This window comes from Erpetoichthys calabaricus, chromosome 10 (genome assembly GCF_900747795.2).
Source record: "Erpetoichthys calabaricus chromosome 10, fErpCal1.3, whole genome shotgun sequence".
Lineage (NCBI taxonomy): Eukaryota > Metazoa > Chordata > Cladistia > Polypteriformes > Polypteridae > Erpetoichthys > Erpetoichthys calabaricus.
Genome location: NC_041403.2, coordinates 9,543,362 through 9,570,773, shown reverse-complemented (window position 1 = coordinate 9,570,773; position 27,412 = coordinate 9,543,362). Strand labels below are relative to the sequence as shown.

The window sequence follows — 27,412 nt, the reverse complement described above, 5'->3', positions numbered from 1 at the left end:
ACTCCTGGATGGTGCCTGCTGCTGGGGCACTCATCCTGGAGTTCTTTGGCACACACCGCGGCCATCGGCGGCTCTTTTTGGGGAAATTAGCTTGAGGAAACAAACTTTTTTTTCTTGTCCTTCCAATGCCATCTTGTTTCACTCTTTTTTTTTTAAATAAAATTTTATTAACACAATTGAGGGTTTCAGATTCACCACCAAGCCAATCAGAAAGCCACAAAATTAAACCAGTATGGAGGGTAGGGCTGATGTACCCGAACAAGGATATTGAAACACGAGGCAACATTGACATTTTATTAACAGAAACATTGTTTTTATTTATAAATAAAAAAAGTGTCATACTTGTTGAGAATATTACCACAGCTGTGACAACTAAAGACCACAAAATCCCACTGGCGTGAGGAAGCACGTCATGTATGTACAGATGGAGAGCCCTTCCCCTCCGGTGCTCATTCATTCCCTCGTCGGCTCTTTTTGTGACTCTTCTTTGACCTTTCAGAAAGAAAGCGGGAGAAATTAAAGCAAACGACTGTTCCAGAAAGCAGGATTAGTGTGAAATCAAGTTAAAAGAAAAATCAGGATTATTGGAAATCGGGTTAATGTCATTCCAGAAAACCCAGACTTGGCCAAACCTGCATTTCTGGAACACATTAAGCCAAAATTATGTCAGGATTTAAGAAAGATTTGACAAAACTCCAGCGCAGTTACTGGGCAAACAATGCTCTGAACCGAACCAGCAAACGGGCAGGTTTAACGTGAACGATTAATGCTTTGCAGCCCAAATAATTAAGGAGCAGAGCATCCGATTCATGAGATTGAAGGTCATAAATGTCCTGTCAGAAATGCTAATGGCAGTTGTAGTGGTTAAGGAGGAGAAAATGTGGACGGAAATGTTGAAAATGTTGTGCCCTGTGAACAACAGCAGCACTTTTCTAAGCAGTAACAACGAAGGACAGACCCTCTGCTGGAACAAGATGGCCACCTTCACCCCTCCATGGAATTCCGTGCCTCTGAAGACTTTCCTCTTCAATGGCATCCCTACAGCTTTACCCATGTGCTTCTCTTAATGCAGGTTTCGATTTGGTTTCCCTAACAGAGTAAAGCAACACTACGACTGAACGGTGGTTCACTTGGCTGGTGGCTTTCTCGATCGGCTATAGCAGCTCTGCTGGCGTGAAGGTCGTTGCCCTCCGTTTCTCAGACTTGTAGCCCATAGCTGATTAGCTACTCGGTGCTCGTCTCGTACGGGCTTGTCAATTTTGTCAGAAACCAACGTTAATCTGGATTAACCAAACTGGGGCTGCATGAGCCAATCGAAATTTGGTGCTCCGACACCAAGTAATCTGCTGATGTGTAACCATGCTATATAGCAAGACGGAACTCATTTTGAAATCTAGGATTATCTAATCTCGCTTTCTGGAACAGAGACCCCCTGAATTCCGTGACCCAAAACTTATCTTGGCCTAATACAGTGCTCCGCTGAAAGACGTCATCACCATTCTACAGATTTCAAAATCAGTGTTTTTTTTGACAGCAAGTGTTCTAAAAGTTTACTTTTAAAGCCAAACTAAAGTATTTGTCAAAAGTATTAAAAATAAATAAAAACTGGAAAAATGCTGCTTGCACATGTATTCAAACCTATTAAGCTCCAAAGGTTTAAAATGGCAAAGTGTTCCCAAAATTGGACCTCACTGAATAGCTATTTTATTTTTACTACAGTCGCTGTGCTGCCCATCTGAGACAAGTTGAGATCCAATTAATCAACGGAGACCTTAGTGCACCATACATACAAAACATACGTCTCTGCTATATGCTGTTTGGTGTGGGATTCATAAAAGCACTTTTAATGTTTGTGACACACCACCTGTTGGCACGACAAACACAGTGCATAAATCTGTTATTTGCCATTTAGTATCAAATTCATGAAATGCACAGTTAATGTTTGTGTTGTGCCACCTGTTGGAATGACAGATGCAATACATTTTAGTACTAAAAATGAAATGACAGAGACATAGGAACTGGATGGACACAAAGACAGATACTTGTCTTTTTATTACATTAGATTAAAATACCTGTGATGTGCCATCTGTTGGAATGACAAATGCGATGCACATCTCTCTTTATATTCCACTTGGTACAGGATTCATAAAAGCAGTGTATTAATGTTTGTGATGTGCAAATGCAATGCGTTTTATTACTTAACATGTTTGTGGTATAGCAACTGGACAGATATGCAGACAGATGCTTGTCCTTTTATTTAAGTGGTTAAAAATGTCTGATGCACCATCTGTTGGAATGACAGAGTCATAGCAAACAATTAGACACAGACGCTTGTCCTTTTATTTAAGCGGTTAAAAATGTCTGATGCGCCATCTGTTGGAATGATAGAATCATAGCAAACAGACGGGAGCACACAGACGCATCCTTTTATTAAAGTAGATAATATACATTTGACAACTTGTTTACTTGGCTTTAAGAATAACCTGTTAGAACACTCAGACTGTCGATAACAAATGCACATTTATCTTTTGAAAGCCAGAGAATGGTGATGACATTCAAGGCAAATGAATACTTCGGCAAAGCTTTGTATGTAAATCAGATTTTTAATGACAGTTTTCTCCTGGTAATTGTTGAAAAGTGGTAGAATGAAGAAATTTAAGAGAGAAATTAAAATACAGCTGTGACATTTACCTTTCTGGAGATCTTGAGTGACTGCGGTGCCTGTGGCTTCTGTGGTGTGCTAAATTCAACAAATACAGAAAATGAATAAATTGGCTTGGCATCTCAGTGACTTGACTGGTCAGGGGGTATGGACTGGTCCATCCAGGACGTCCGTGTAAATGACACTTTAGTGATACCGCAGGAAATCACTCAACAGAAGATTTTAAGCATACATGATTCTGCTGTACAGTATATATATATAAATCGAGGACATTAACATAAAATAATTATGTACAAAATTATACTGCAGCATAAAATTGAATCGAATGACATCAGTATTATTTATTTCATTTCAAACTTGACAAATTGGGTCAAATGATGTAACAAGCTGCCCAGACAGGCAGCCTTGGTGTGGGTTGGCTTGATGCCTCTGCGCACGTCCACCTTTACAGATCTTTAAGGTTCATTTCTTTCTCTTCTTCACCCAGCATATGCTCTGATATAAGCGGTCGGCTGTCTTCCCATATAAATTCCTTTGAGTGTGTGTGTGTGTGTGTGTGTACAGTTGCATGTGCCTTCATTTGTGCGTACAAAAATAAAAATATCTGAAGTCTTAACAATTGTGGCTGAGTGTTTGGAGGTTCGTAATGCCTACTAGTGGTCACAAGTGGCATATTCAGCAGGATATCCTGCCCGTCTGCTTGGCAAAGACCTGTAGATGAAAAGTATTGTAGTGACAGCGACTCAGATACCAGTTTGTTAGGCGACTGTTACAACCATGGGATGTGCAGAAGACGTGACGAGCCAGACTGAGGTTTTCCTACCCCAGTGGTGCTGCAGTTGGGACACAAATGTGCACCAAAAACAAGTTTTATTAAATATTTTACAAACACAAAGTAAACAGGAGCAGTTGACCCCTAATGTGCTTCATGTGGCCGGTTTTCTTTTAGTAATTTGTATCTTCTCAAAAGTAAAGTAATTCAAGCCTAAAATGAATAATTCCAGGCCAAGCCTTTATGAAATTGTGCCCAGTTTGTACGGTAGTCTCCCAGTACTTATTTGTATCGGTTTTGAATTGTGCAGAAGGTTTCAGTTATGAACTCAAAAACTAATCACTGGCTAAATGTGCTTCAGGACGACTTTCCACACCCGGTCTCATCTTGAGCACAGTCACTGGATTGTGATTCCAGAGGGCTAGAAATATTGGTTATCATTACTGTGAACCGATTATTAAGTAACCTGTATTTCAGTTTACCTCCGAGACAAATACATCCAATTGTAATCCAAACCCAAAGAGGGAACGATGCCAAAAACGGAGGCCTGCTCAACATAAAGAGAAAAATGAACTTCTTACCTGGTGATTTCGAACGGTGTCTTCTCTCCCTAGAGCGACTGCGATGGCGCCGTGGACTCTTGCTGCGGTGTCTCTCTCGTCGAGGTGAAGGGCTACTTAAAATAATTTTGGACAATAGCCATGTGTTATTTCGTAAAACAAGTTATTATGTAAGTTAGAAACAATCCTAGAAGTTAACATACCTGCGTCTCTTGGGTGATCGACTGCGCCTGGGAAGAAAAAGCAATCAGACAATTGCGTTAGAAATGCAGAATTCACACCATCCCAGCGTTAACTAGTCAATTTAATAAAAGCGTACCGCCGTGGAGATCGGCTGCGTCTGTAGCGGGGTGAAGGCGACCTGCGTGGCCTGTCCATGTCTCTGTAGCTCCTGCGGTGAGGCTCTGGAGACTGGCCTCGTTCAGGCTGAAAATGTGCAAAATACACAGACACAGTTAGCAAAGGCACCAGCCCGGCGGGTGCAATGTGGGGTTTGTGTTTTATATATTGGGTAAAATTATTTACAACGAAATACACACACATTTTCTTTAAATGCCAGAAGTGAAAAAGTTGGTCATGAACTTGGGGAAAAAGCTCACCTGTCACTTCATAGTTGTGAAAACAAATATAGCAAAGCAAAAAATAAAGTACAACTGATACGGACTATTGTAAAATACGGTTTTCTTTATACCTATACTCAGACACATACACACTCCTGCTTCAATGTATGTGAACAATTTGTTTTTCATGTCTTCAACAGCCAATAGTAGAATTTTACCTGAACCACCCAATCCAAATAACACACACTATAGACAATACTTCTCTGACAATTTATTAACACTAGAATCCCTGAAGCTTATGAAAAAAGTCGTAATGCCATCCCACCATAAATTCCTTCTCACCTCTCCATTGGAGTCTTCTGTTTTGTAAATGTGTCTACTAGCACAAGCTGCCTGCTATCCTAATACCCCACCGACGCAGCTCAAGTCTCTTTATCTGGGTGAGAGGTGCCTGGAGTTGGATTGGGTAAATAATATCTGGAACACATACATTTCATGTGTGTTCCATGTCTACAACGATCTGGGCAAATGTAGGATGACAGGAAATGTGAGGCAAGAAATGTTGAACATATAACTAAAACAGAAACTTTTTGCAAAGGAATTTAAGATAGCCCAGAATTATAGGCTTAAACTGGTTACTTAAACGAGGTTAAGTGAAACCAAAGCTTGTTTATTTAGGAGTGCCACCGTGAAAAAGTAGCGAGTGCTGCGGCCTCACATATCCAATTTCATGGCTTCTACTCCTTGTTTTTTTTTTGTGGAATGAATGAAATGAAGGAGCCCAGAGTCGGATTTTTGACCGAGATTGATGTTACTTCCTTATAGAATTCTAGTATATTAGTGAAACAGGACCAACACCCATTTCGACTGTTAACCAACACTTCTCTGCTCTTGACATCCAATGATCAAGATTTTCCTAAATATTTTCATTTATTAATTTAACCATGGTGTATGTTAAGGTTACCGATCCACAGTTACTTTTAGGACTTCTGAATCATTCTAGCATAAATGTTACCTGGGCATGGAGGTTTATGGGTTTCATTCAGCCTTTTCCTACAATTTCTAAAGAAAGAGTGCCCCCTTGAGTTACTCCTTCCTTAAGGGTGGTTATCGACATGCTAACAGAACCCCACAATCCTGCACAGTTGTTTTCAGATCCCTTAGCACTTCTACCAGTTGATTTAGGCGAAATATCATCCAGAGGCAACAAGGCTACTCAACAGCTCATAGCAATGGCGGAGTATTTCCTGTATCATATATTATATATATAAAAAAAAACATAGTTTACTGTCAAATAATGCAAAGAGTACGCGACACGTGTTACCTGGTAGGTAACCACCCACACAATTCAGGTCGGGACTTAGACTACGAATGCAGTGAATATAGGGGGTGTCCCAAAATTCACGCAAGAAGTAATTTTGATAGAGAACACAGATTTTTAATTAAAAATTGTAAATTTTTAATTGATTCATAAAGTATACAGTATAGGGTTATGTATGGAATAGCATATCGGGTAAATGGCCTCCACGGCTTTGCTGGCACATACGCACTCTTTTGTCAAAATTTTCCATGACCGTTTTGCATAAATGTGGCTGAATTTCGTTGATACAGCGCTCAATTTCCTCCTTCAAGGCGTGGGTGGTTGTGGGCTTGATAGCATAAACCTTAGACTTCAAACAATCACTCGTGGATTTTCTGAACCCCAAATACAACATTTTTTACGATTAACGAAGCCATCAAGATGAAAAATGAGCCTCATCGCTGAAGATGATTTTGTTCAAAAAAAAAAAAAAATCGGCATTCGCTTGTTGTTCCAAAATCCATTCAACGAACTGTCTTCACTGTGCGTGGTCAGTAGGCTTCAGTTCTTGATTCAATTGAACTTTGTAAGCATGAAGATGCAAATCTTTCGTGAGAACACGATGTAGAGAGCTTCCGGAAATGTTCAATTTTAGTTAGCGAATGAAAGAACTACTTAACAGATTTAGATTAGTTTTTTTTTTTTTTCTATAATTTGCTTGAACATTCTGGTTGATTTTGTGACTTCTCTCATTACGCTAAAAATTATAATTCGCTTGCAGGAGCGACATATTAGTGCAAATCCGAGTCAGAGGCCGTGGGCCAAGGGGAGTGGGAAGAGTGACGTCAGGAGTAGAGAGCTGGGCAGGGCCCTCCTCACTGTCCTACTTCACTAATATGTGATATATATATATATATATATTATATATATACAGTGGTGTGAAAAACTATTTGCCCCCTTCCTGATTTCTTATTCTTTTGCATGTTTGTCACACAAAATGTTTCTGATCATCAAACACATTTAACCATTAGTCAAATATAACACAAGTAAACACAAAATGCAGTTTTTAAATGATGGTGTTTATTATTTAGGGAGAAAAAAAATCCAAACCTACATGGCCCTGTGTGATAAAGTAATTGCCCCCTTGTTAAAAAATAACCTAACTGTGGTGTATCACACCTGAGTTCAATTTCCGTAGCCACCCCCAGGCCTGATTACTGCCACACCTGTTTCAATCAAGAAATCACTTAAATAGGAGCTGCCTGACACAGAGAAGTAGACCAAAAGCACCTCAAAAGCTAGACATCATGCCAAGATCCAAAGAAATTCAGGAACAAATGAGAACAGAAGTAATTGAGATCTATCAGTCTGGTAAAGGTTATAAAGCCATTTCTAAAGCTTTGGGACTCCAGCGAACCACAGTGAGAGCCATTATCCACAAATGGCAAAAACATGGAACAGTGGTGAACCTTCCCAGGAGTGGCCGGCCGACCAAAATTACCCCAAGAGCGCAGAGACGACTCATCCGAGAGGTAACAAAAGACCCCAGGACAACGTCTAAAGAACTGCAGGCCTCACTTGCCTCAATTAAGGTCAGTGTTCACGACTCCACCATAAGAAAGAGACTGGGCAAAAACGGCCTGCATGGCAGATTTCCAAGACGCAAACCACTGTTAAGCAAAAAGAACATTAGGGCTCGTCTCAATTTTGCTAAGAAACATCCAATGATTGCCAAGACATTTGGGAAAATACCTTGTGGACTGATGAGTCAAAAGTTGAACTTTTTGGAAGGCAAATGTCCCGTTACATCTGGCGTAAAAGGAACACAGCATTTCAGAAAAAGAACATCATACCAACAGTAAAATATGGTGGTGGTAGTGTGATGGTCTGGGGTTGTTTTTCTGCTTCAGGACCTGGAAGGCTTGCTGTGATAGATGGAACCATGAATTCTACTGTCTACCAAAAAATCCTGAAGGAGAATGTCCGGCCATCTGTTCGTCAACTCAAGCTGAAGCGATCTTGGGTGCTGTAACAGGACAATGACCCAAAACACACCAGCAAATCCACCTCTGAATGGCTGAAGAAAAACAAAATGAAGACTTTGGAGTGGCCTAGTCAAAGTCCTGACCTGAATCCAATTGAGATGCTATGGTATGACCTTAAAAAGGCGGTTCATGCTAGAAAACCCTCAAATAAAGCTGAATTACAACAATTTTGCAAAGATGAGTGGGCCAAAATTCCTCCAGAGCGCTGTAAAAGACTCATTGCAAGTTATCGCAAACGCTTGATTGCAGTTATTGCTGCTAAGGGTGGCCCAACCAGTTATTAGGTTCAGGGGGCAATTACTTTTTCACACAGGGCCATGTAGGTTTGGATTTTTTTTTCTCCCTAAATAATAAAAACCACCATTTACAAACTGCATTTTGTGTTTACTTGTGTTATATTTGACTAATGGTTAAATGTGTTTGATGATCAGAAACATTTTGTGACAAACATGCAAAAGAATAAGAAATCAGGAAGGGGGCAAATAGTTTTTCACACCACTGTATAATATTTTATATATATATATATATATATATATATATATATATATATATATATATGTCTCACTTAAAGGTTTTCCAATGTTGTATCTGTCCTACTGTGTATATAAACACAGGGAACTCCAGTTTCTGTATTACATGTTGCCTGAAGAAGGGGCCTGAGTTGCCTCATGAAGTTGCCTGCACATTGTAATACTTTTAGTTAGCCAATAAAAGGTGTCATTTTGCTTGACTCCTAACTACATTCATAATGGCTAACATAGTATGACACCCCAGTACTACAATGTTTGTCTGAAATTCACCCTTAATAACTTTTAATTTGTGTCCACATGCTCTGGTTAAACCGTATGTCGTTTACATACACGAGCCCATTGGACTTTTTTCTGCAATCCTACCTTATCGTCCTCATCATCGTCATCTTCACTTGACTCAACCTCATCAAGGTCTTCTTCCAAGGCACTGACCCTTGCCTCCAGTAGCTCCTCTTCCTCCAGAACATGCCGTTTCTAGGTGTGAAATGTATTGATTACAAACAATTTTGGATTTAATTATATAAGTAAAACACACACAAGACAGGGGGATGTCTTTCCCTCCATCTTCAGCTTTACAGACATTTTCCTCTTTCCCCGGAGAAAACAAAAAAAAAAAAAGTTGTTTCTACAGATCCAAGTTAAGCAACATCTCTAATTAATAAGACAAAAACAAACTGATCGAGTAAAGAGGGGGTTAAAAAAAACCAAAAAAAAAACGTATTTGTTTCCCATTGTATCACCGTTTAACAGGGGTTATGGAGGAGCGACCGCGTCTCCTTGGGGTGTGATCAGCCCCCCCTTCACAATGACGTGTACACTTGGTGGGGGTCGGGGATAAAGGGGTCGGCAAGTGAAGCACCCTGGTGTGTGTGTGTATTTTTATATTATATATATATATGCGCAGCTGGAGATCCACAAAGGGAGAAAAATGAATCACGTATCATAATGACAACGTGAAAAAAGTTTACTTGAGGTTTTTGCAAATTTATTAAAAATAAAAAAACTGAGAAATCCCATGTCCATAAGTATTCACAGCCTTTGCTCAATACTTTGTCGATGCACCTTTGGCAGCAATTCCAGCCTCAAGTCTTGTTGAATATGATGCCACAAGCTTGGCACACCTATCCTTGGCCAGTTTCGCCCATTCCTCTTTGCAGCACCTCTCAAGCTCCATCAGGTTGGATGGGAAGCGTCGGTGCACAGCCATTTTAAGATCTCTCCAGAGATGTTCAATCGGATTCAAGTCTGGGCTCTGGTTGGGCCACTCAAGGACATTCACAGAGTTGTCCTGAAGCCACTCCTTTGATATCTTGGCTGTGTGCTTAGGGTCGTTGTCCTGCTGAAAGATGAACCGTCGCCCCAGTCTGAGGTCAAGAGCGCTCTGGAGCAGGTTTTCATCCAGGATGTCTCTGTACATTGCTGCAGTCATCTTTCCCTTTATCCTGACTAGTCTCCCAGTCCCTGCCGCTGAAAAACATCCCCACAGCATGATGCTGCCACCACCATGCTTCACTGTAGGGATGGTATTGGCCTGGTGATGAGCAGTGCCTGGTTTCCTCCAAACGTGACGCCTGGCATTCACACCAAAGAGTTCAATCTTTGTCTCATCAGACCAGAGAATTTTCTCTCATATGCTCTGAGAGTCCTTCAGGTGCCTTTTGGCAAACTCCAGGCGGGCTGCCATGTGCCTTTTACTAAGGAGTGGCTTCCGTCTGGCCACTCTACCATACAGGCCTGATTGGTGGATTGCTGCAGAGATGGTTGTCCTTCTGGAAGGTTCTCCTCTCTCCACAGAGGACCTCTGGAGCTCTGACAGAGAGACCATCGGGTTCTTGGTCACCTCCCTGACTAAGGCCCTTCTCCCCCGACCACTCAGTTTAGATGGCCGGCCAGCTCTAGGAAGAGTCCTGGTGGTTTTGAACTTCTTCCACTTACGGATGATGGAGGCCACTGTGCTCATTGGGACCTTCAAAGCAGCAGAAATTTTTCTGTAACCTTCCCCAGATTTGTGCCACGAGACAATCCTGTCTCAGAGGTTTACAGACAATTCCTTTGACTTCATGCTTGGTTTGTGCTCTGACATGAACTGTCAACTGTGGGACCTTCTATAGACAGGTGTGTGCCTTTCCAAATCATGTCCAGTCAACTGAATTTACCACAGGTGGACTCCAATGAAGCTGCAGAAACATCTCAAGGATGATCAGGGGAAACAGGATGGACCTGAGCTCAATTTGGAGCTTCATGGCAAAGGCTGTGAATACTTATGTACATGGGATTTCTCAATTTTTTTATTTTTAATAAATTTGCAAAAATCTCAAACTTTTTTCACGTTGTCATTATGGGGTGTTGTGTGTAGAATTCTGAGGAAAAAATGAATTTAATCCATTTTGGAATAAGGCTGTAACATAACAAAATGTGGAAAAAGTGATGCGCTGTGAATACTTTCCGGATGCACTGTATAATATTATATATATAATATATATATATATATATATATACACTGTATGTATAAAATATATATACACTTAAACCTTGGATTGCGAGTAACTTGGTCTGCGAGTGTTTTGCAAGACAAGCTAAAATTTTTAATAAATTTTAATTTGATAAACAAGTGAGGTCTTGCAATACAAGTAGTACGTATACGCTTTGTTCGCCGAGCATCACGTGGGGATTGTGGGTAATCGTCTCCAATGCTTGTTCTCAGTCAGTGTGCCTCACTCATATATTCAACATCTGTATGAGCGTATACTGTTTACTATAGCATGGTGACCACGTTTGTGTGTGCTGTAACGTGTGTGTGTGTCCTTGTCATGCACCCCAAAACACGAGGCTGAGTCTCAGTATTTTAGCAAAACCAGCTTTATTCAGTGTGAAACAAGAACAGCGCGGTTATTTATTGTAGCGGATCTACCGCTGTTCTATACAGAGACACAGCAATCAGGCAGGGTTGTGACCAGGTTAGTGGCCAAGTAATACTGTGCTCTTGTGTTTCTAATGTTCCTTCCTCTTTTATGGCGAACTGCTACAGCGCTGGGAGCCTGTGGTTGCTTCGGGACGCTCGCGTGTTGTCCCGTTGGGTGGAATCACAGAAGAGTTTAGAAAACTTACAGTGCATAAAGCATTTTTTTTTATTTTCTATCCAAGTGTAGTGACTCTTCAGGCAAAAGCAACTGTCACTGGATAGGTTTCCTTGTTAAAGTCGCAAAAAAAGGAAGATTCCAGTGAGCCAACAGATAGCAGGGTGAAATCAACCCTATCCCTCCCCCCATCTGGTGATCTTGCAGTCTTGTATGCATGTTATGATCCAGTTGACACTCTGAACGACCACCAGAGGGCGAACTGGAGGTGACTGCCAGCTTTCTTTATGTTTGAGCGCCACCACATGCCTGTTGCTTTTGAAATTGAATAGAGTTGGCCGGTTCTGAGCGTTAACTGGATGATAACATACATACTGTACAAGACTGCAAGACAAGCACAATAGTTAGCGCTCATTGTTTGTCTGTTTGTGTATGTATGTTATTTTTATTTTTGAAGTTTGAAATTATATTTTTCTCAAACAAAGCTGGGTATTTCAGCTAGTCTGCTATATGCCATGTCTAGATGCCTGATAAGCTGCTTACTTTTAGGTTATAAACCCGTCACCAGAGACCCCTTTCCCAGTGGCTGAAAGGAAGGGGAACACTCTGCATGCCAAGTTCTCGTGGGATGGGAAAGAATTCAAAGCTCTACCAGAAGACGTTTTTCTAAAAGGAGTCGGTTGCATTCAGGGAGACAAAACTTTGGAATCTCCAGGCAAAGTTCCACTAGAAAGACATCAAGCCGTTACTCACTGTAACAGACATTTTAAGCTAGGGGGCCCAAACAGCATGGTCCTGCTGTAACCAGGACTGATACCCATAACCTGGGGCCTAAAATCCATTCCAGACAATACAGATTTTAAACTTGTTCCATTTCTGATCATATTATAAGAGAACAGTCATATTAAAATCACAACTTACCTGTAGCCTGGGTAGAATGATATCACACACCCGCTCACTATGCAACAGATTGTCGATAAATTCATCCACATGCATCACTTCAAATTCTGCGGAAGACAAAGATGAGCTTTAATATGAAATAATAACCTCCTTATTTTGTAGATCACGCAAAGTGCAGGAGACTCACAAAGGCTCATAAGAAGTTCTACCAAACATGAGCACGGCCTTACGTTGTCCTTGATTTATTCTTACAACAGACCATGGACCAGAAGTTTTTTTACCCCAAGGAAGCTGTGGAGTGTCTCGATTTCCTCTCCTCCGCTGTCAACTGGCCACAGTTCAACAGTCAACTAATAGACAGCTATTGTTGGGTAATCAGTTTCCACTTTGTTTTCTGTGTGTCTATGTGTATTAATTCTGTACTTTGTAACTTGTAGATTTGCACTTTACACTTGCATTCTTCTTGTCAAGGTGCTCTGTGCCTTCACTCAGTGAAGAGTACCATACAAAAATAAAATATAATTGAAGTGAATATTATTTAGGCTCCATTTCAGGACAATATACACTACACCAAATGAACATACAAACTAACCTGAAAAATTGTCTGAGGTGAGTGAATGAAAATTTGGGAAAGGGGTATATAAGCTTAGGGAAGAGACCACCCTGGGAGAGAAGCAGTTTGGTTTTATGTCAGGAACAAATGATGGGAGTCTTTATATTGAGGCAGCTTATAAAGAAGCATCAAGGAAAACAGAACTGCTTGTATATGGTGTGTATAAATTTGAAGAAGTCCTATGATACGAGAGCCACGTCAAGAGGTTAGGAGCACACACTGATACAGCACATTGCCGCACTCACATAGATAAAAGGCCGTGTGCTCCGTGGTGACTCTCTCAGGTGGACGTTAGCATATCGTAATCTCTTGGACCAAACAGTGTGAGTTTTCCGCATTCGACTTATACAAGTGACATTATAAAATACCAGAAATTATACGGTAAAACCTAGTCCCGACTTATCCACGAGTATATATGGTAACCATGTTTACTCTGGTAAGAGTGCACCTGAACTTCTTCAGCCTACTCTTTTGTAAAGAGAGATTGATAAATGTTCCAAAGAGGAAGTTTACTACAAAATGACAAAAATGCACATAAAAAGCCATGCTGTTCAAAGTGCTGTACATTCCTTTTGATTTTTAATAACATTAGAGTGTGCTGGCACGACTGTAGTCTCCCAACAGATTTAAATTCTAGTCAATGCTGACCCCTGTCTGTGACCACTGGTTGTCTTCCCTGCACATTTGTGTTGGCTAAAGTGGCCATGTAATAAGCTTTGTGTTACAAATGCACTACAGTTAGAAATAAAGACGTATTTATACTATTTCAAAATGTGATCATGCAACCACATCACTTACAGTGCAGCATAAACACTTATGTGAACTTCTATGTTCTCCCTGATGCTTCACATATCTAGTCCATGCAGTTGGCAAAACTGATTAAGGAGCAATACAGTAATCAGGCATGTATGCAAAAAAAAAAAAAGGTCCAGTTGCCAACAATTCAATTCAAATATTTCAGAGCAGTATGTGCCTATGAATAGAAATACATACACATTTGATAAGAATTACTGTGGAAAAAAAACGTAACCCTGCTGGTGATAAAGAACAGAATGTGCCCTCATGTAAAGCACACTTATAAAATAGAGCCATGTTAGTGCAGACACCGGCTGATGTTTCCTAGAAATACCAAGTGGGGGCAGAGAAAAGGACTTCTTATGGTGAAGACAGTACACTTTTCCTTTAATTTTACAACTTTATTCAGTTTCTGCCATAGTTAACATTTATTGGGATTACATTTGTGGCTATGAGACCAATCATGACAAGTACCGGCCCCCAGCCCATTAAAACTTGTCGACCCTGTTCATCTAAATTTTCCAAAATAAATTTAAGCTTTGAAGGTCCCCGAAGTATTCTGTCTACAACACTGCTTGGTGTCTTATTCCAATGTATCTGGGATTTCATGTGTGAAGAAAACCTTCCTAGTGTTTGTGTGAAGTTTCCCCGTAATCAGTGTCAAGCTTGTTTTTGAATAATTCATTTTAAAACCCACTTTAATAATTCCCTTCATAATTTTAAACACTTCAGTCAAGTCACCTCCTAATCTCCATTTGCTTAAACTGAAAATGTTAAAACTCCTCCTGTAAAAAAGGCGCAGAAGCATGGTCACGTGAAAACCGTGGAGTGAGCATGTGAGTTTGCGAGATGTAGCTCGTGAAAGCCGGAACTTACTGGAGCCGCTAGAGAAAGTTTATGTTTGTGCGTTGGTTGACCAAATGGAAGTTTGTATGTACATATTTAGAAGTGTTAAATGTTAGAGAGAAAACTGTTCTGAATTAGTAGTTAATATTTTACGTTACTTAGTATTTATTATTATTACCGTAGATCCAATTAATACCATTCAGTAAACTAGAGGGCGTACTCTGTTTAATATAGATTCAGCCTGTAAATGACACTGGTCAACAAGCATTTTGCTACTGGGATTCTTTCATCTGTACTTTAACAAAGTTAACTTGCCGACTCCAAATCTGAAAACCGTTTTTGTCCAACACGTCCCATTTTGTAGTTATGATGTTCCAGGTCTTGGAAAACTAGGGTGACTGGACAGTAAAGGCGATGCGTTTCAGCATTTAAGAAATAAGTTTGGTCTCGAGAAAAGGGAAGCCAAAATGAAGGAAGGTGTTTTTGTTGGCCCTGAAATCCGTGAACTGATGCTTGACAATGAGTTCAAAAAGAAACTGAAGCCCACTGAATAAGCGCCGTCAGTCGTGCAGGTTGTCCAGACTTTTCTTGACAAGCACAGAGCAGAGAATTATGCTGAGCTTGTGGAGAACCTGCTGAAAGTGTATCAGCTTACGGGAGCCAGAATGTCACTGAAGACGCATTTTTTACATTCTCATCTCAACTTTTTTCCACCAAATCTAAGCGATGTCAGAGATGAGCATGGGGAAAGATTTAATCTTAATACATAATTCGCCAGCCTACTCACTCACTCACGTCCATCCATCCGAAGCCGAATGCACAGTAGCCTTCTGCGCAGCTGCCTGAAAAACCTTATGAGACCGACATCGTGGCAGGCGGCGGATTTACGGCCACAAAAATTCAAAGAGAAAGGTGACTTTGACCGACATCCAACCCCAACATCGCGGCAGGCAGCGGATTTACGGCCACAAAAATTCAAAGAGAAAGGCGACTTCGATTAAAGCACTAGAGGCCTGAAAGGCGATTTCGACTACAGCTCAAGGCCTAATTACGTATTCTTATTCAATTATGCATTCATTCAATACACCTATATCAGGTTTGTGGTGCTTATACTTATTACAATTCCACTCATGCCTGTTTCATCTTACGTTGTCGAAACGGGCTCTTTGTCTAGTTAAAAATATAAAGGTGATGGAAAACTGATATCAGGGAAAATTCACTCTGAGTATGATGGGTGACTACTGTTGGTTCTTGCAAAGAGAGACAGATGTGCAGTACAAGCACAAAAGTGAGGGCCTCCAACATTTTTGGGCACGCTCACCTCACTTTTATATTGAGGTAAATTGACATAAATATGCTTTAACGTGTCTGTGGTATCGTCTTCTGGTTTGTTTTCAGAATAAACATATCAAAGCAATTTTGGTGGGATAGAGTCCAAACTCCAGATATCGTGTTGATATATTATATTGATATTCAAAAGTGTCAAATCGTCAATGATGTGTATTTCAAAAACCTGACGTGCTAGCTTAATTCCATCCATTTTCCAACCCGCTGAATCCGAACACAGGGTCACGGGAGTCTGCTGGAGCCAATCCCAGCCAACACAGGGCACAAGGCAGGAACCAATCCTGGGCAGGGTGCCAACCCACCGCAGTAGCTTAATTCCGATTTCATATATGAAATCAGTGTAAAAAAACTTAATAAAGAGCTGCTCTGAAGTTCCCAGTAGCAAACAAAAAACATTTTTTTGTAGACCAGTGTTGGGATATTGCATTACATCTATAAGAGATGTTGTGTATTAATATGGATATAAACTTGTTACATTACCACATTGAAATTGTAATTGTAAATACCTTACATTGATAGTGTGTAGCTATAGTGCCACCTATTGGACATTTGTGTATTACATAGTGAGATAACATTTATATATGTACTAAATGTCTTATTGTTGTTTGCCTGTTAGAACCACACACATACTCACCTACCTGTACAGTTGTTCTACCTCATGTGAATTTCTGGTATTTCAACCTTAGAGCAGTGTTCCTGCAATGGTTGGATTAGTTCCTGTGTTATAACCGAGAAACCACAACGATTACAGCAAATTGCAAGTCTGCCTTCTCAACTTCCTCTCCAATGCCTTCATTTGGTTCTCACAGCTCATAAACCACAATCTTGGTATCTGGACTCTCTGTGGCTCTGCTTTGTCTTTCTCATAATATGGAGAGTGAAATTGGACGCAGTACTGTAGGACAGCACTCACCGGAGCATTATAGAGCTTAAGTATATCCTCCCTCCACTTGGACTCGACACATCTGGGGCACTTTATAACTTTATATCCTATTCACATTATTGATTGCTTCTGTACACTTTCTGGATGTGGACAGTCCACTACTACTTCACTATCCTCCATTAAGGCATGCTTTCAAGTTTCAAACCTCCTATTGTTTATTCAGATCCAGCAGCTTTCCTTCCCAAGTGTAATACTTTACATACATTAAATTTCATCTGCCGAGTGTTAATTCTTAACAAGGTCTAAACACTATCAGCCTTGTACTCATTCATACAACAAAAAAAAAAAATACCTCCATTTCTGTTTTGCGCCTTGATTTTCCGATAGTCATTGTAAAGAGGTTCCAGATACTTGTAGCAATCCACTGAGGAGCCTGTCAGCCGCATATACATGGCTCCAAGTAAACGTACGTACCTAAAAACAAAGATTATATTAGACTGGGGTAAAGTCTCAATATATATTCTCAAAATCTACTGTATGTACTGCTGTGATTATGAAAATGCAACACGTCAATTATTAATCCAGTCCAATGCCGTTCATACCATCTGCTCAGTGTGTATTTTAAGTTGGCCTCATAGACGCACTTTCAATACACGACTTGGTGCCAATATCATAAATTGACCTCCAGCAGTTGTATCACAAGCTGGATGTTACAAGCATGACAGCCAACACTTGTTGTTTTATTAAAAAACAGATAAAACTGGCTCCATTACATGTTTTAAGGCGACCAACTTTTAAGTCGACCACTTCTTAAGGCAATTCAATATGTACAGTAGATCAATTTGATATTTTATACGGTGAAAAATAAAATTCATGTACCACAACTCATTAATTTGGTTATACTGAATCTGAGCCGCATTACTTTAACCTCTTAACCGCACTCTTCCGGATATATCCGGCATCGTAGCGTTATTGCTGATGCCTTACTGCCGGAATTATCCGGCACATTTGCCTGTGGTTATGTGAATGCCTGGCGCGTAGTATGACTGACAGTTTTGGCGTGGGTATTATTACTACGTTGTATTTCGACAACTCTGCGGTTGTATTGGCCGATCACGTGATGTGATTCGAAAGTGAAAGCTGTGAATATGGCGAAACGTAAACTGACTTCAAGTGAGGTTTTGCAGGCGATTTTGGACAATAATTCTGATCATGATTGTAGCAGTTCTGAAGAAGATTTTAGCGACAATGATGATCAGCAACGTGCGCTGCATGATACTGTGAATGACGACGCATCGGATGATGGCGATGAGTGGGTGTATCCCCAGCATCTCAACTGGACTGCTGCCCGTTATCTGAGCCAGATAAGAAAGATCCAAACCGTGACCGCTTGTTCAAGCTACGTCCTTTGATTGACCATTTATTTGAAACATTTCAGCAGGTAAATACTGCTTGAATAAATGTAAAGTAAAAAAATGAAAATTGTTTCAGATTTCGCCTGGCATGGGGAATATTTAGGGAGTTGGCGGTTAAAGGGTTAATACTCGTAGTTTGTTATTTTTGCGACGAAATTTAAACTTTTCTTCTATAAAACTTCCTTGAATACAAAAACTCTATTAGTGCCTTTTATCAGTTTTTCCCTGTTGTGGAGTGTCCCACTACGTCCTCGGAGCACTTTGCTCTTGAAATGCCGTGTCGCAAAAGTCAATGAATGACTGCTAATAAAGTGACCAAGTTAGAAGAAGTAAGGCAGGACAAAATCTCTTTGTATACAAATCTAAAAATAGCCTACCTAATCTCCAAGAACGCGCACAAAAGCGAGGGAACGATGGGAGCACCAGAACTCTGCTCACATCGTGTCGCTTCGTACCGCAAGTAGTAAGTCTGTGATAAGCAGATACCGCTACGCTTTGCACTCACAGGACGGAAGGACAATCCCGACCGCTTTTATATAGTGTCTTGATAAGCATCTTCAACTGACAAACATGGGATTTATGACATAAGACCGGCAGGGAAACAAAATTCCATACGGAATGGTAACGGGCTCATTGCTGAATCAAGTCATCTGCAGAAATTTTTCCATGGCACTGCCACAGTTGGCTGTATTACAGGTGGGCAGAAAAAGAAATACAGGGCACTAGTGAAGAACTTTACTGAATGGTGCAGAACCACCTGTAGCTCAACATCAGTATGATAAAGGGATTATCGTAGACTTCAGGAGGGTCCAACACACTCTACCCCAGGTTCTCACTGACAGTGAAGATGTGGAAGCACGGAGGACAAAGACCTTGGGGTGCATCTGAACGACAGGCTTGAGTTGTACACCAGCACAAAGTTCATCCGTATACAAGAAGGGTCAGAGCGGAGGTTGTCTGGTGTAAGCCGGCCACTCTTACATGCTTTTTACCAGTCTGTAGTTGACAGCACAATTTTATATGCAGTTGTATGCTTGGAAAAATGGCATTAATGCCGTGATGCCAACTGACTAACCAGGGGTCTCAAACTCCAGTCCTGTGGGGGGTGCAGGTTTTCAATTCTAACCATCTTCTTAATTAGTGACCAATTTTTTGCTAATTAACTTCTTTCACTTTAGTTTTAATTAACTTGACTCAGACCCCTTCGTGGTTTCTTTTTCCTTAATTAGCAGCCAAACAATAATGAGACACAAAACAAGCTGCCACATGACCAGCTGACCACAGTATCTGGAAATAAAGAAAGGTGAAGGTCTCAGTAAGGCTGATCTGCTCAGGTCACCAAAAGATTTTGACGCTCTTCTTAGAAAAAACAGAAAATCAACAGTTTTGGAAATGTCTGCTGTGGAAGAACGAGAGCAGCAGCAAGCCGTGGAATTAAACAACGGGTTTAAATATCCATATTACTAACTGAGAATGGTAAACCGGAAGGCATGGACACAGGTACACGGCGATGGGATCATGAGACATAGTGCGCAGGCGCCTACAGCACGTCTCATAAACCGCAAGCGAGGTCCGATCCACCGCAAACAAAGGAGTCACGGCCCAAAAACGAAAGAGCTCAACTAACGTGAATGAGAAATGAAGCAACAACGCGCCCATAGCTAACGACTAACGACACAGCCACACAAAAAAAAGAGGATTCTGCGCTGCACCCCAGAGTCAAACGGAATAGGCTACGGAGGCCCCACAGGTCCACAAAAGATAGTATGGAAGGGCGCGGGGAAAGTACGAAAGGCGCAGGCACCTACAACGCGCTTCTGAACTAAACGTCCACACTACACAGCATGGTCCACGCGCTTCTAAACACACCGCAAGCATAAACACGAGATAGTACAGAAACCACACAGATCCGGACTCCACAACATATGTGAATCACATTACAGTAATACAATATTAAGTACATTACAATATGGTCCACGCGCGTCTAAAACACCGCAAGCAAAAACCCGAGATGGTACAAAAGCCCCAAATATCCGGACTCCACAACATATGTGAATCACATTACAGTAATACAATATTAACAGTACAACCACAGAAAACACAGGCTCGACACCAGATGGGTAATAAGAATAAACGAACGCTCCGTATTAAACATACGGCATCCTCACACGTCCAAACTACACGGCATATGTGAATCACATTACAGTGATGCATTACTAACAGTACAACGACAGAAAATGCTCCGTATTAACAGTAAGTGCATATATCCATATTACTAACGGTAAACAACGTATAACTAATGGAGACACGGTCACGGCTCCAAAACGATACAGCTCGACTAACGGAGCTACCTGGATAGAATCAATGAACGCAGACGCCTACAACGAACTCTCCGTATTAAACATACGGCATCCTCACACGTCCAAACCATATAGCATATGTGAATCACATTACAGTGAGGCATCATTAACAGTACAACCACAGAAAACACCCATGGACAGAGTTGGCATTTACCTCTCTGAGCCTGTATTTGGTCATGGACAACTTTATGTAGCCTTCTCAAGAGTTCAGCGTTCATCTGACATTAAAGTTATAGATACTTCATTCCAAGGAAAACTCATTCAAGGACAACACAACATCTTTACTACAAATGTTGTGTATAAAGACATATTCCAATAAATCTTTCTAATGTGCAATGCTATGGGTTCTTTACCTCCTTTGTTCGTCATCTACACCTTTACACTCCAATATATCTCATACATACATCAATTTATTTCGGGTTACCCAACACCAGGGGTTGGCGAGCGAAGCGAGCAGGGGGCGGAGCCCCCTAGTCAGCAAGAATTGGTTTCTCATTAACAAACTGGTTTAGCTGGTCACCTGTTGGCTCTTTTCACGTCTCATTTCTGTTTGGCTGCCATTTAATGAAGAGAAGAATCAAATCAGAGGACTGAATCCTTAAAAACAGGGCTATTAAAATAAAGGGAAAAGACGTTAATTAGCAGTGAAAACTGCTCACTGATTAGGAAAAGGGTTAGAATGAAAACCTACAACAGTAGCAGCCCCTCAGGCCTGGAGTTTGATAACTGGACTAAACAAACTTATTAAATAAGCTGGTCCAAGTTTGGGAGTCAAGCTGGACACACTGGAGGAAGCGATAGAACAGAGGTCACTCTGGAATATTTTTGCTTTCATGGACAATGACTACATGCCCCCCATATGAGGTTTTGGACAAACAAAGGAGCACATTCAGTAACAGAACGAGACAACTATGTTGCACCAAGGAGTGCTATGCAAGGTTGTGTCTGCTCTCAGCCCCCCAGCCGAGGTGTAACTGTGGTCTCTATGAGCTCAACATTACTAGTCGGGTCTGTGGTAGAGCAGGTCCACAGCTCACGTCAAGAGGCCAGTTTTAAATAAATCGACACGCTTGCAGCTTAGCAAGGGGGCGTGGTGGTTGAGCGGTTGAAGCAGTTCCAGGGGCATTCGTGGTGTGGGCATTTCTCACCTAAGTGCACAGGTGAGAAACCGTCCACATCCGTAACTGTTCCTGGTGGCTGCGGACTGCTACAGCTGCCACGTCCTCTTCATAAATAGAAGCGTGAGGCGGCTAAGAGGACAAGAAAAAGAGCGGGAGGTTGCAGGAGAGCAGTAAGCAGGAGGAAAAAGCCGGTGCGAGTGAGCGATCGCAGGCAGGCAAGCAGCTGGACAGTGAGCCCTAGCAGGGGTGTTTGGCCAACACCTAGGGCAGTTGGAAGTGGTCGCTCCCTCCGAGTATTTTATGGAGAAACAGGAGTGACCGGCAGTAGGACGGCTGGCTGCATAAGGCCGAGAAGGCAGCGGGAGTCGGGAGGCTTGGGTGGTGAATTCCCAGACGTGTGCATCCTGGTCGTTAGGGAAGCCAAGTCTCGGTCTGGAGTGTGCACGACCGAAGCCAGGTATCGGGAGGCCTCCAGACCAGATGAGCGGAGAGAAGGTCAGCTGCTGCAGAAGAGCGACTCTCCTGTTGCAGGGCCCAGATGGGAGAAGGGGAGCCACCAGGTAAAAAAAAAAGCCAGGCTTGTGTGTTTTTTTAAAAGGACTGCTTCCAGCATTGTTTTAACCTCGTTTTAAAGGATTGTTGTTTTTTTCTATTGGATTTTTAACCTCCACTCAGCACTTGTTTTTATGGATTTTTATTTAACGATTTTTGAATGCACTGCACTTTATTTATTTGGACATTTGTTTTGTTGTTTTTAATAAAAGCACTTTGCACTTTTACACCATCCCCTTGCTCCATATTTTTGTGCCTCACTGCCAAGCTCATCGGTGACATTACAGACGGTGTCGGGTTCAAGGGCTCCCGGACGGACGATGGGAGCATGCAGCGAAACCGCATCATCACAGAGTCTAGTAGACAATAGATAGTAAATAGGATTAATCCTGAATGAAACTGCAATGATGCTGTGTCCAATATACTGTGCCAATTAGACATCCTGCACCGTGAAATTGTAACCAATAAGTATGTGAAATCCTAATTACTTTATACTTAGTAAATACCTACACTTTGTTAATTTACTTATAGATAAATCTTCCTTTATATGCCAATGTTGTCATCTGTGTCATGTTATGTCAGCTGCTGTAACTCTGCAATTTCCTTTGGGATTCACAAAGTTTCCATCTATCTTTGGGTACGGGTGGTGTGAGCACAAGCCTCTGATTATTGAACGGATGTTTGTAAAGCTTACTGTATATACAGTGCATCCGGAAAGTATTCACAGTGCATCACTTTTTCCACATTTTGTTATGTTACAGCCTTATTCCACAATGGATTAAATTCATTTTTTCCCTCAGAATTCTACACACAACATCCCATAATGACAACGTGAAAAAAGTTTACTTGACGTTTTTGCAAATTTATTCAAAATAAATGGTGAACTATGAACGTGAATTTATTTATTTTAATCTGTGTGAACTGAACTTTGAGCTAACTCTTGTGAGGTGTGAAATTGCACAACACTGATCAGCACCATACATACTTGAAATCTTCATTTTTGATAAACTCCACAATGATGTCTTTCTCAGGCTGGATTTGGAGCATCTTCAACGTCAAGCAAAGGAAAGGAGTCGGTTTAATATTGCCACCATACACTCCTCCGACATATTTGAGTTCCATGGCTTTGTCCACCACTAGCTCAGCTGAAATACAAACAAGTTACATATTTATTACATTTTTCTTAAACCCATCTTCAATTTAAATTTAAAGCCACCCGCTACAATTTCACCCCAAAATTAAGAGGAAATGAAGGTAATGATGTGTTGCCTTGTATTAAGTGGCCATTAACTGTGCACAAGGCCTTGATATCAGAAGTGGAAAGATGAGAGAAAATTATGAGTAAGGCCATTAGGAAGTGGGTGGGTGTTTTACATAGAATTGTATGGAAAGGGGGTTGTGGAGTTGCCTCTGACTAGTCTAATGTGAATTTCCCATTGGGATTAATAAAGTATCTATCTATCGATCTATCTAGTGGAGGGATTCAAGTGCACTAAGGCTGGCTTAGAACTGACTTTGTTTGGCGTAAAGGATCTACCGGTGAAGTCAGCATCTATAGGGTTAAAAGTAGAAAGGAAGTGGACTCCGCAGGAAGGAGAGCCACATGCTCAGATACCTTTAAAGAACACAGACGTAGTTCTTCAGGTGCAAAACAGTTTGGGTGGGGCTTGGTGGAGGTGAATCCTTGAAGTTATGGAAGAAAGCGAATTGCCTAACAGGAGAATGATGGTCACTGGTTTTATTCACGAAAATGAAGAGGAGGTGAGATGAGAGGTTACAGAAATTTATGGAGATTAGGGGCAATGCTTAGGTTAGGAGGGTGTGGAGAAACAGAAGTGTGGCTGGCGTGAATTGTGGGAAATGGATGCCAGTCGTATTAAAATCATCCTTGGAGCAGTTTAGGATATTCTAGGTGCGGCAATGCATTGAAACTACCGTGTCACAGATCTGATCATGTTTTGTACTTGGGGGAGCAATAATGTATTTTACTGAATTGTCTGTCCCATTCCAAGATGTAACCAAGGATGGATGGATTCAGATAGACAGATATGAAAGGCAATAGATAGATAGATAGATAGATAGATAGATAGATAGATAGATAGATAGATAGATAGATAGATAGAGATAGTGAAATGCACTATAAGATAGATAGAAATTCAGGAATAATAGAGGAAAAAAATTGAAATATACTAAATTGGTTGCTGAGGTCGGGCGGCACGGTGGCGCAGCGGGTAGCGCTGCTGCCTCGCAGTTGGGAGATCTGGGGACCTGGGTTCGCTTCCCGGGTCCTCCCTGCGTGGAGTTTGCATGTTCTCCCCGTGTCTGCGTGGGTTTCCTCCCACAGTCCAAAGACATGCAGGTTAGGTGGATTGGCGATTCTACATTGGCCCTAGTGTGTGCTTGGTGTGTGGGTGTGTTTGTGTGCGTCCTGCGGTGGGTTGGCACCCTGCCCAGGATTGGTTCCTGCCTTGTGCCCTGTGTTGGCTGGGATTGGCTCCAGCAGACCCCCGTGACCCTGTGTTCGGATTCAGCGGGTTGGACAATGGATGGATGGTTGCTGAGGTCACAGAGTGTGGTTGGCAGGTATTTACTAGAGCGTTGCAGGTAGGTGTAAGAGGATTCATTGCTAAATCGTCCATGTCACTGGTTTTGGAATTTGGTATTAGCCTCGCAGTAAGGAGACCTGGGTTCGTTTCCCGGGTCCTTCCTGCGTGGAGTTTGCATGTTCTCCCCGTGTCTGTGTGGGTTTCCTCCGGGTGCTCCGGTTTCCTCCCAAAGACATGCAGGTTAGGTGCACTGGCGATTCCAAATTGTCCTTAGTGTATGCTTGGTGTGTGTGTGTGCATGCGCCCTGCCCAGGGTTTGTTTCCTGCCTTGCACCCTGTGTTGGCTGGGATTGGCTCCAGCAGACACCTGTGACCCTGTAGTTAGGATATAGCGGGTTGGATAATGGATGGATGGGTCGGGTATTGAAAGCAGCACTTAAAAACTTTTCAGAAGCAGCGGAAAGGGCCAGTCAGTGACTGTGGATTAGTAGGAAACAGAAAGTTTGGGGCAAGGAGATCAAAATTTAGCGGTACCTAGTGTTATTGTTAAAAGTGTTATTATTAATGGGGGCCATTGTGACTTTGGATAGTCTAAGCCACCAAGATGGTGCTGTGAGCATGGCGGGGAGTAGGTCTGGGGCAGCAGATTTCACTGTTGAGCCTTCTTGAAGGGTTGTAGTCTTAAATTTAACGAAACGCTGATTAAGGAAGGTGCCCACTTCAAAACCCCAGCAAAGTGCTTGCAGTAAAATGGAGGGAATTGTGCAGAGCGACTGTGGACAGAGGAACACAATTAAATCATATATAAATTGCGATTATAAATATAATTGTGATATACTAAATCACAAAACTGATTACTGCTGCACTCCGGGATCAGTAAAATGATTCATGTGGAGTCTCACTTTATGCTATTTTGAGGTTGCCGATCAGAAATATGATCTTATTTTCACTATACATTTGTGAGCCACTCCTAATAGGTTAAAGAAGACAAATTGCAAACATAACCAATGGGGGTATACGTTTTAGACCAGTGTTTCCCAAACTCTGTCCTGGGGACCCCCTGTGGCTGCAGGTTTTTGTTCCAACCAGCTTCTGTTTTTAATTGAACTCCTGGGCTAATTAAGTAAACTGGCATTTCCCAAGTTCTGTGTTTAGGGAACAATATAAAAATTAGAAAACTAAGTTTGCTAAAATATTATATATATATATTAATGCCCTAAGCAGTCATATAGGAATAATGTATTTTTTTCTTTTAACAGTATTTTTATTCTACTTTTCTAGGTGTTCTAATTGTTTAATTAATTCCATTATTTACTAATTAGTGGGTCTGACTCTAAAGTAGTTGCAGCCTTTAATTATTTACTGTTGTTTGCCTGCGTGTCTGCTCTGCTCATTTTTATCATTAAGATACAACGAAGGGGGAAAACTGCACAGAGAAAGGGCAAAATATAATGAAATTAACAAAAGAGTTAAGCATTTAAATCAATAGCAAAAGCAGAAATATTTCTAAATGTCTTATAAATGTAAAAATCATGCTGTTGTGCTTTTCTGAATGTCGAATAAAAGAAAAAAAATGCCAGCTAATTAAATGAGATCAGTGCTACCAGGTGTTGTCACCGATTAGGAATCCGGTTGGAACAAAAACCTGCAGCCACAGGGGGTCCCCAAGACCGAGTTTGGGAAACATTGTTAGACCATTTTTAGATCACTTATTACAAATATGAAGTTATTTTTGATCCATTACTAGTGATCTAGAAGTAGCTCTCTATGGAACTCAGTTTTCTATTACAATCGAGAATATGCAGACTTGAAACATTTAAAAAGCACACATTTTAATATAACAGATATTTGATGTAACTACTGTATTCATGTTTATGATGTACTTCCACCTCATTGCATTTCATCGGGAGGCAGAAGCTAATTCAGACTCGCATTCACATTTTAATTTCCAAATCTTTATTTTTGTGCCCGTACGTATCGATTCTGTAACCGATCGCGCCTTCATTCAAACCACCAGCATGTCACTCAGACTGCCCCCTCTGGGAAACCCTCGCGCTTTCTAAATGAAATAACATATACCAGAGAAAATGCCAGTGCAAAACTCAGATGGCGGATTCTTAACCACTTTTTAATTTTTTTTTACACAGGACTAGCGCGAGCTAAAGTGAAAGTTTACCCACTTCTGTTGTCTCCCACCTTTGCGTTACGCAAAAAAACGACCTCTTAACGCCACTCTTACCTGTCAATCCGAAGCATTCTTCTTTCCAATATTTAGACTCGTAAATTCGAGTGCGGATAATCTTCTCCACTAAATACTGCGGATTAGTGCCGTGTATACTATTGGCATCTTTCACAGTCCTGTTCGCCATTTTTGTCCCTCCGCCAATTTCGGAGCGCAGGTAGTGGCTGAGTACTTCCGGTGTGTACGGCTACGCAATTCCTGCAGCGTGGAGCACGTGACCGGGTCCCTGCAAGACACGCCTCCTTCTTGCTTTTCTGATCTTCAACGCGGGAAAATCTGGACGTGA

General features: G+C 41.4%; 2 protein-coding genes and 1 long non-coding RNA gene across 3 annotated transcripts in view; 1 reads left to right on the top strand and 2 right to left on the bottom strand.

Annotated features, from left to right (window-relative positions):
- LOC127529390 (uncharacterized) overlaps positions 1-27,412 on the top strand; it is a 706,297-nt gene that overhangs the window by 295,752 nt on the left and 383,133 nt on the right. The gene's annotated exons all lie outside the window — the stretch shown is intronic.
- mpl (MPL proto-oncogene, thrombopoietin receptor) overlaps positions 1-27,412 on the bottom strand; it is a 522,581-nt gene that overhangs the window by 308,951 nt on the left and 186,218 nt on the right. The gene's annotated exons all lie outside the window — the stretch shown is intronic.
- On the bottom strand, positions 283-27,298 carry prpf38a (pre-mRNA processing factor 38A). Its single transcript, XM_028810860.2, has 10 exons — positions 27,124-27,298; positions 23,324-23,483; positions 17,243-17,364; positions 12,428-12,513; positions 8,793-8,903; positions 4,314-4,420; positions 4,198-4,224; positions 4,016-4,107; positions 2,692-2,740; positions 283-492 (listed from the first exon to the last, which is right to left on the bottom strand). Exons 1-10 carry the CDS (start codon positions 27,251-27,253, stop codon positions 450-452), a joined length of 927 nt encoding a protein of 308 aa, XP_028666693.1. The 5' UTR covers positions 27,254-27,298; the 3' UTR covers positions 283-449.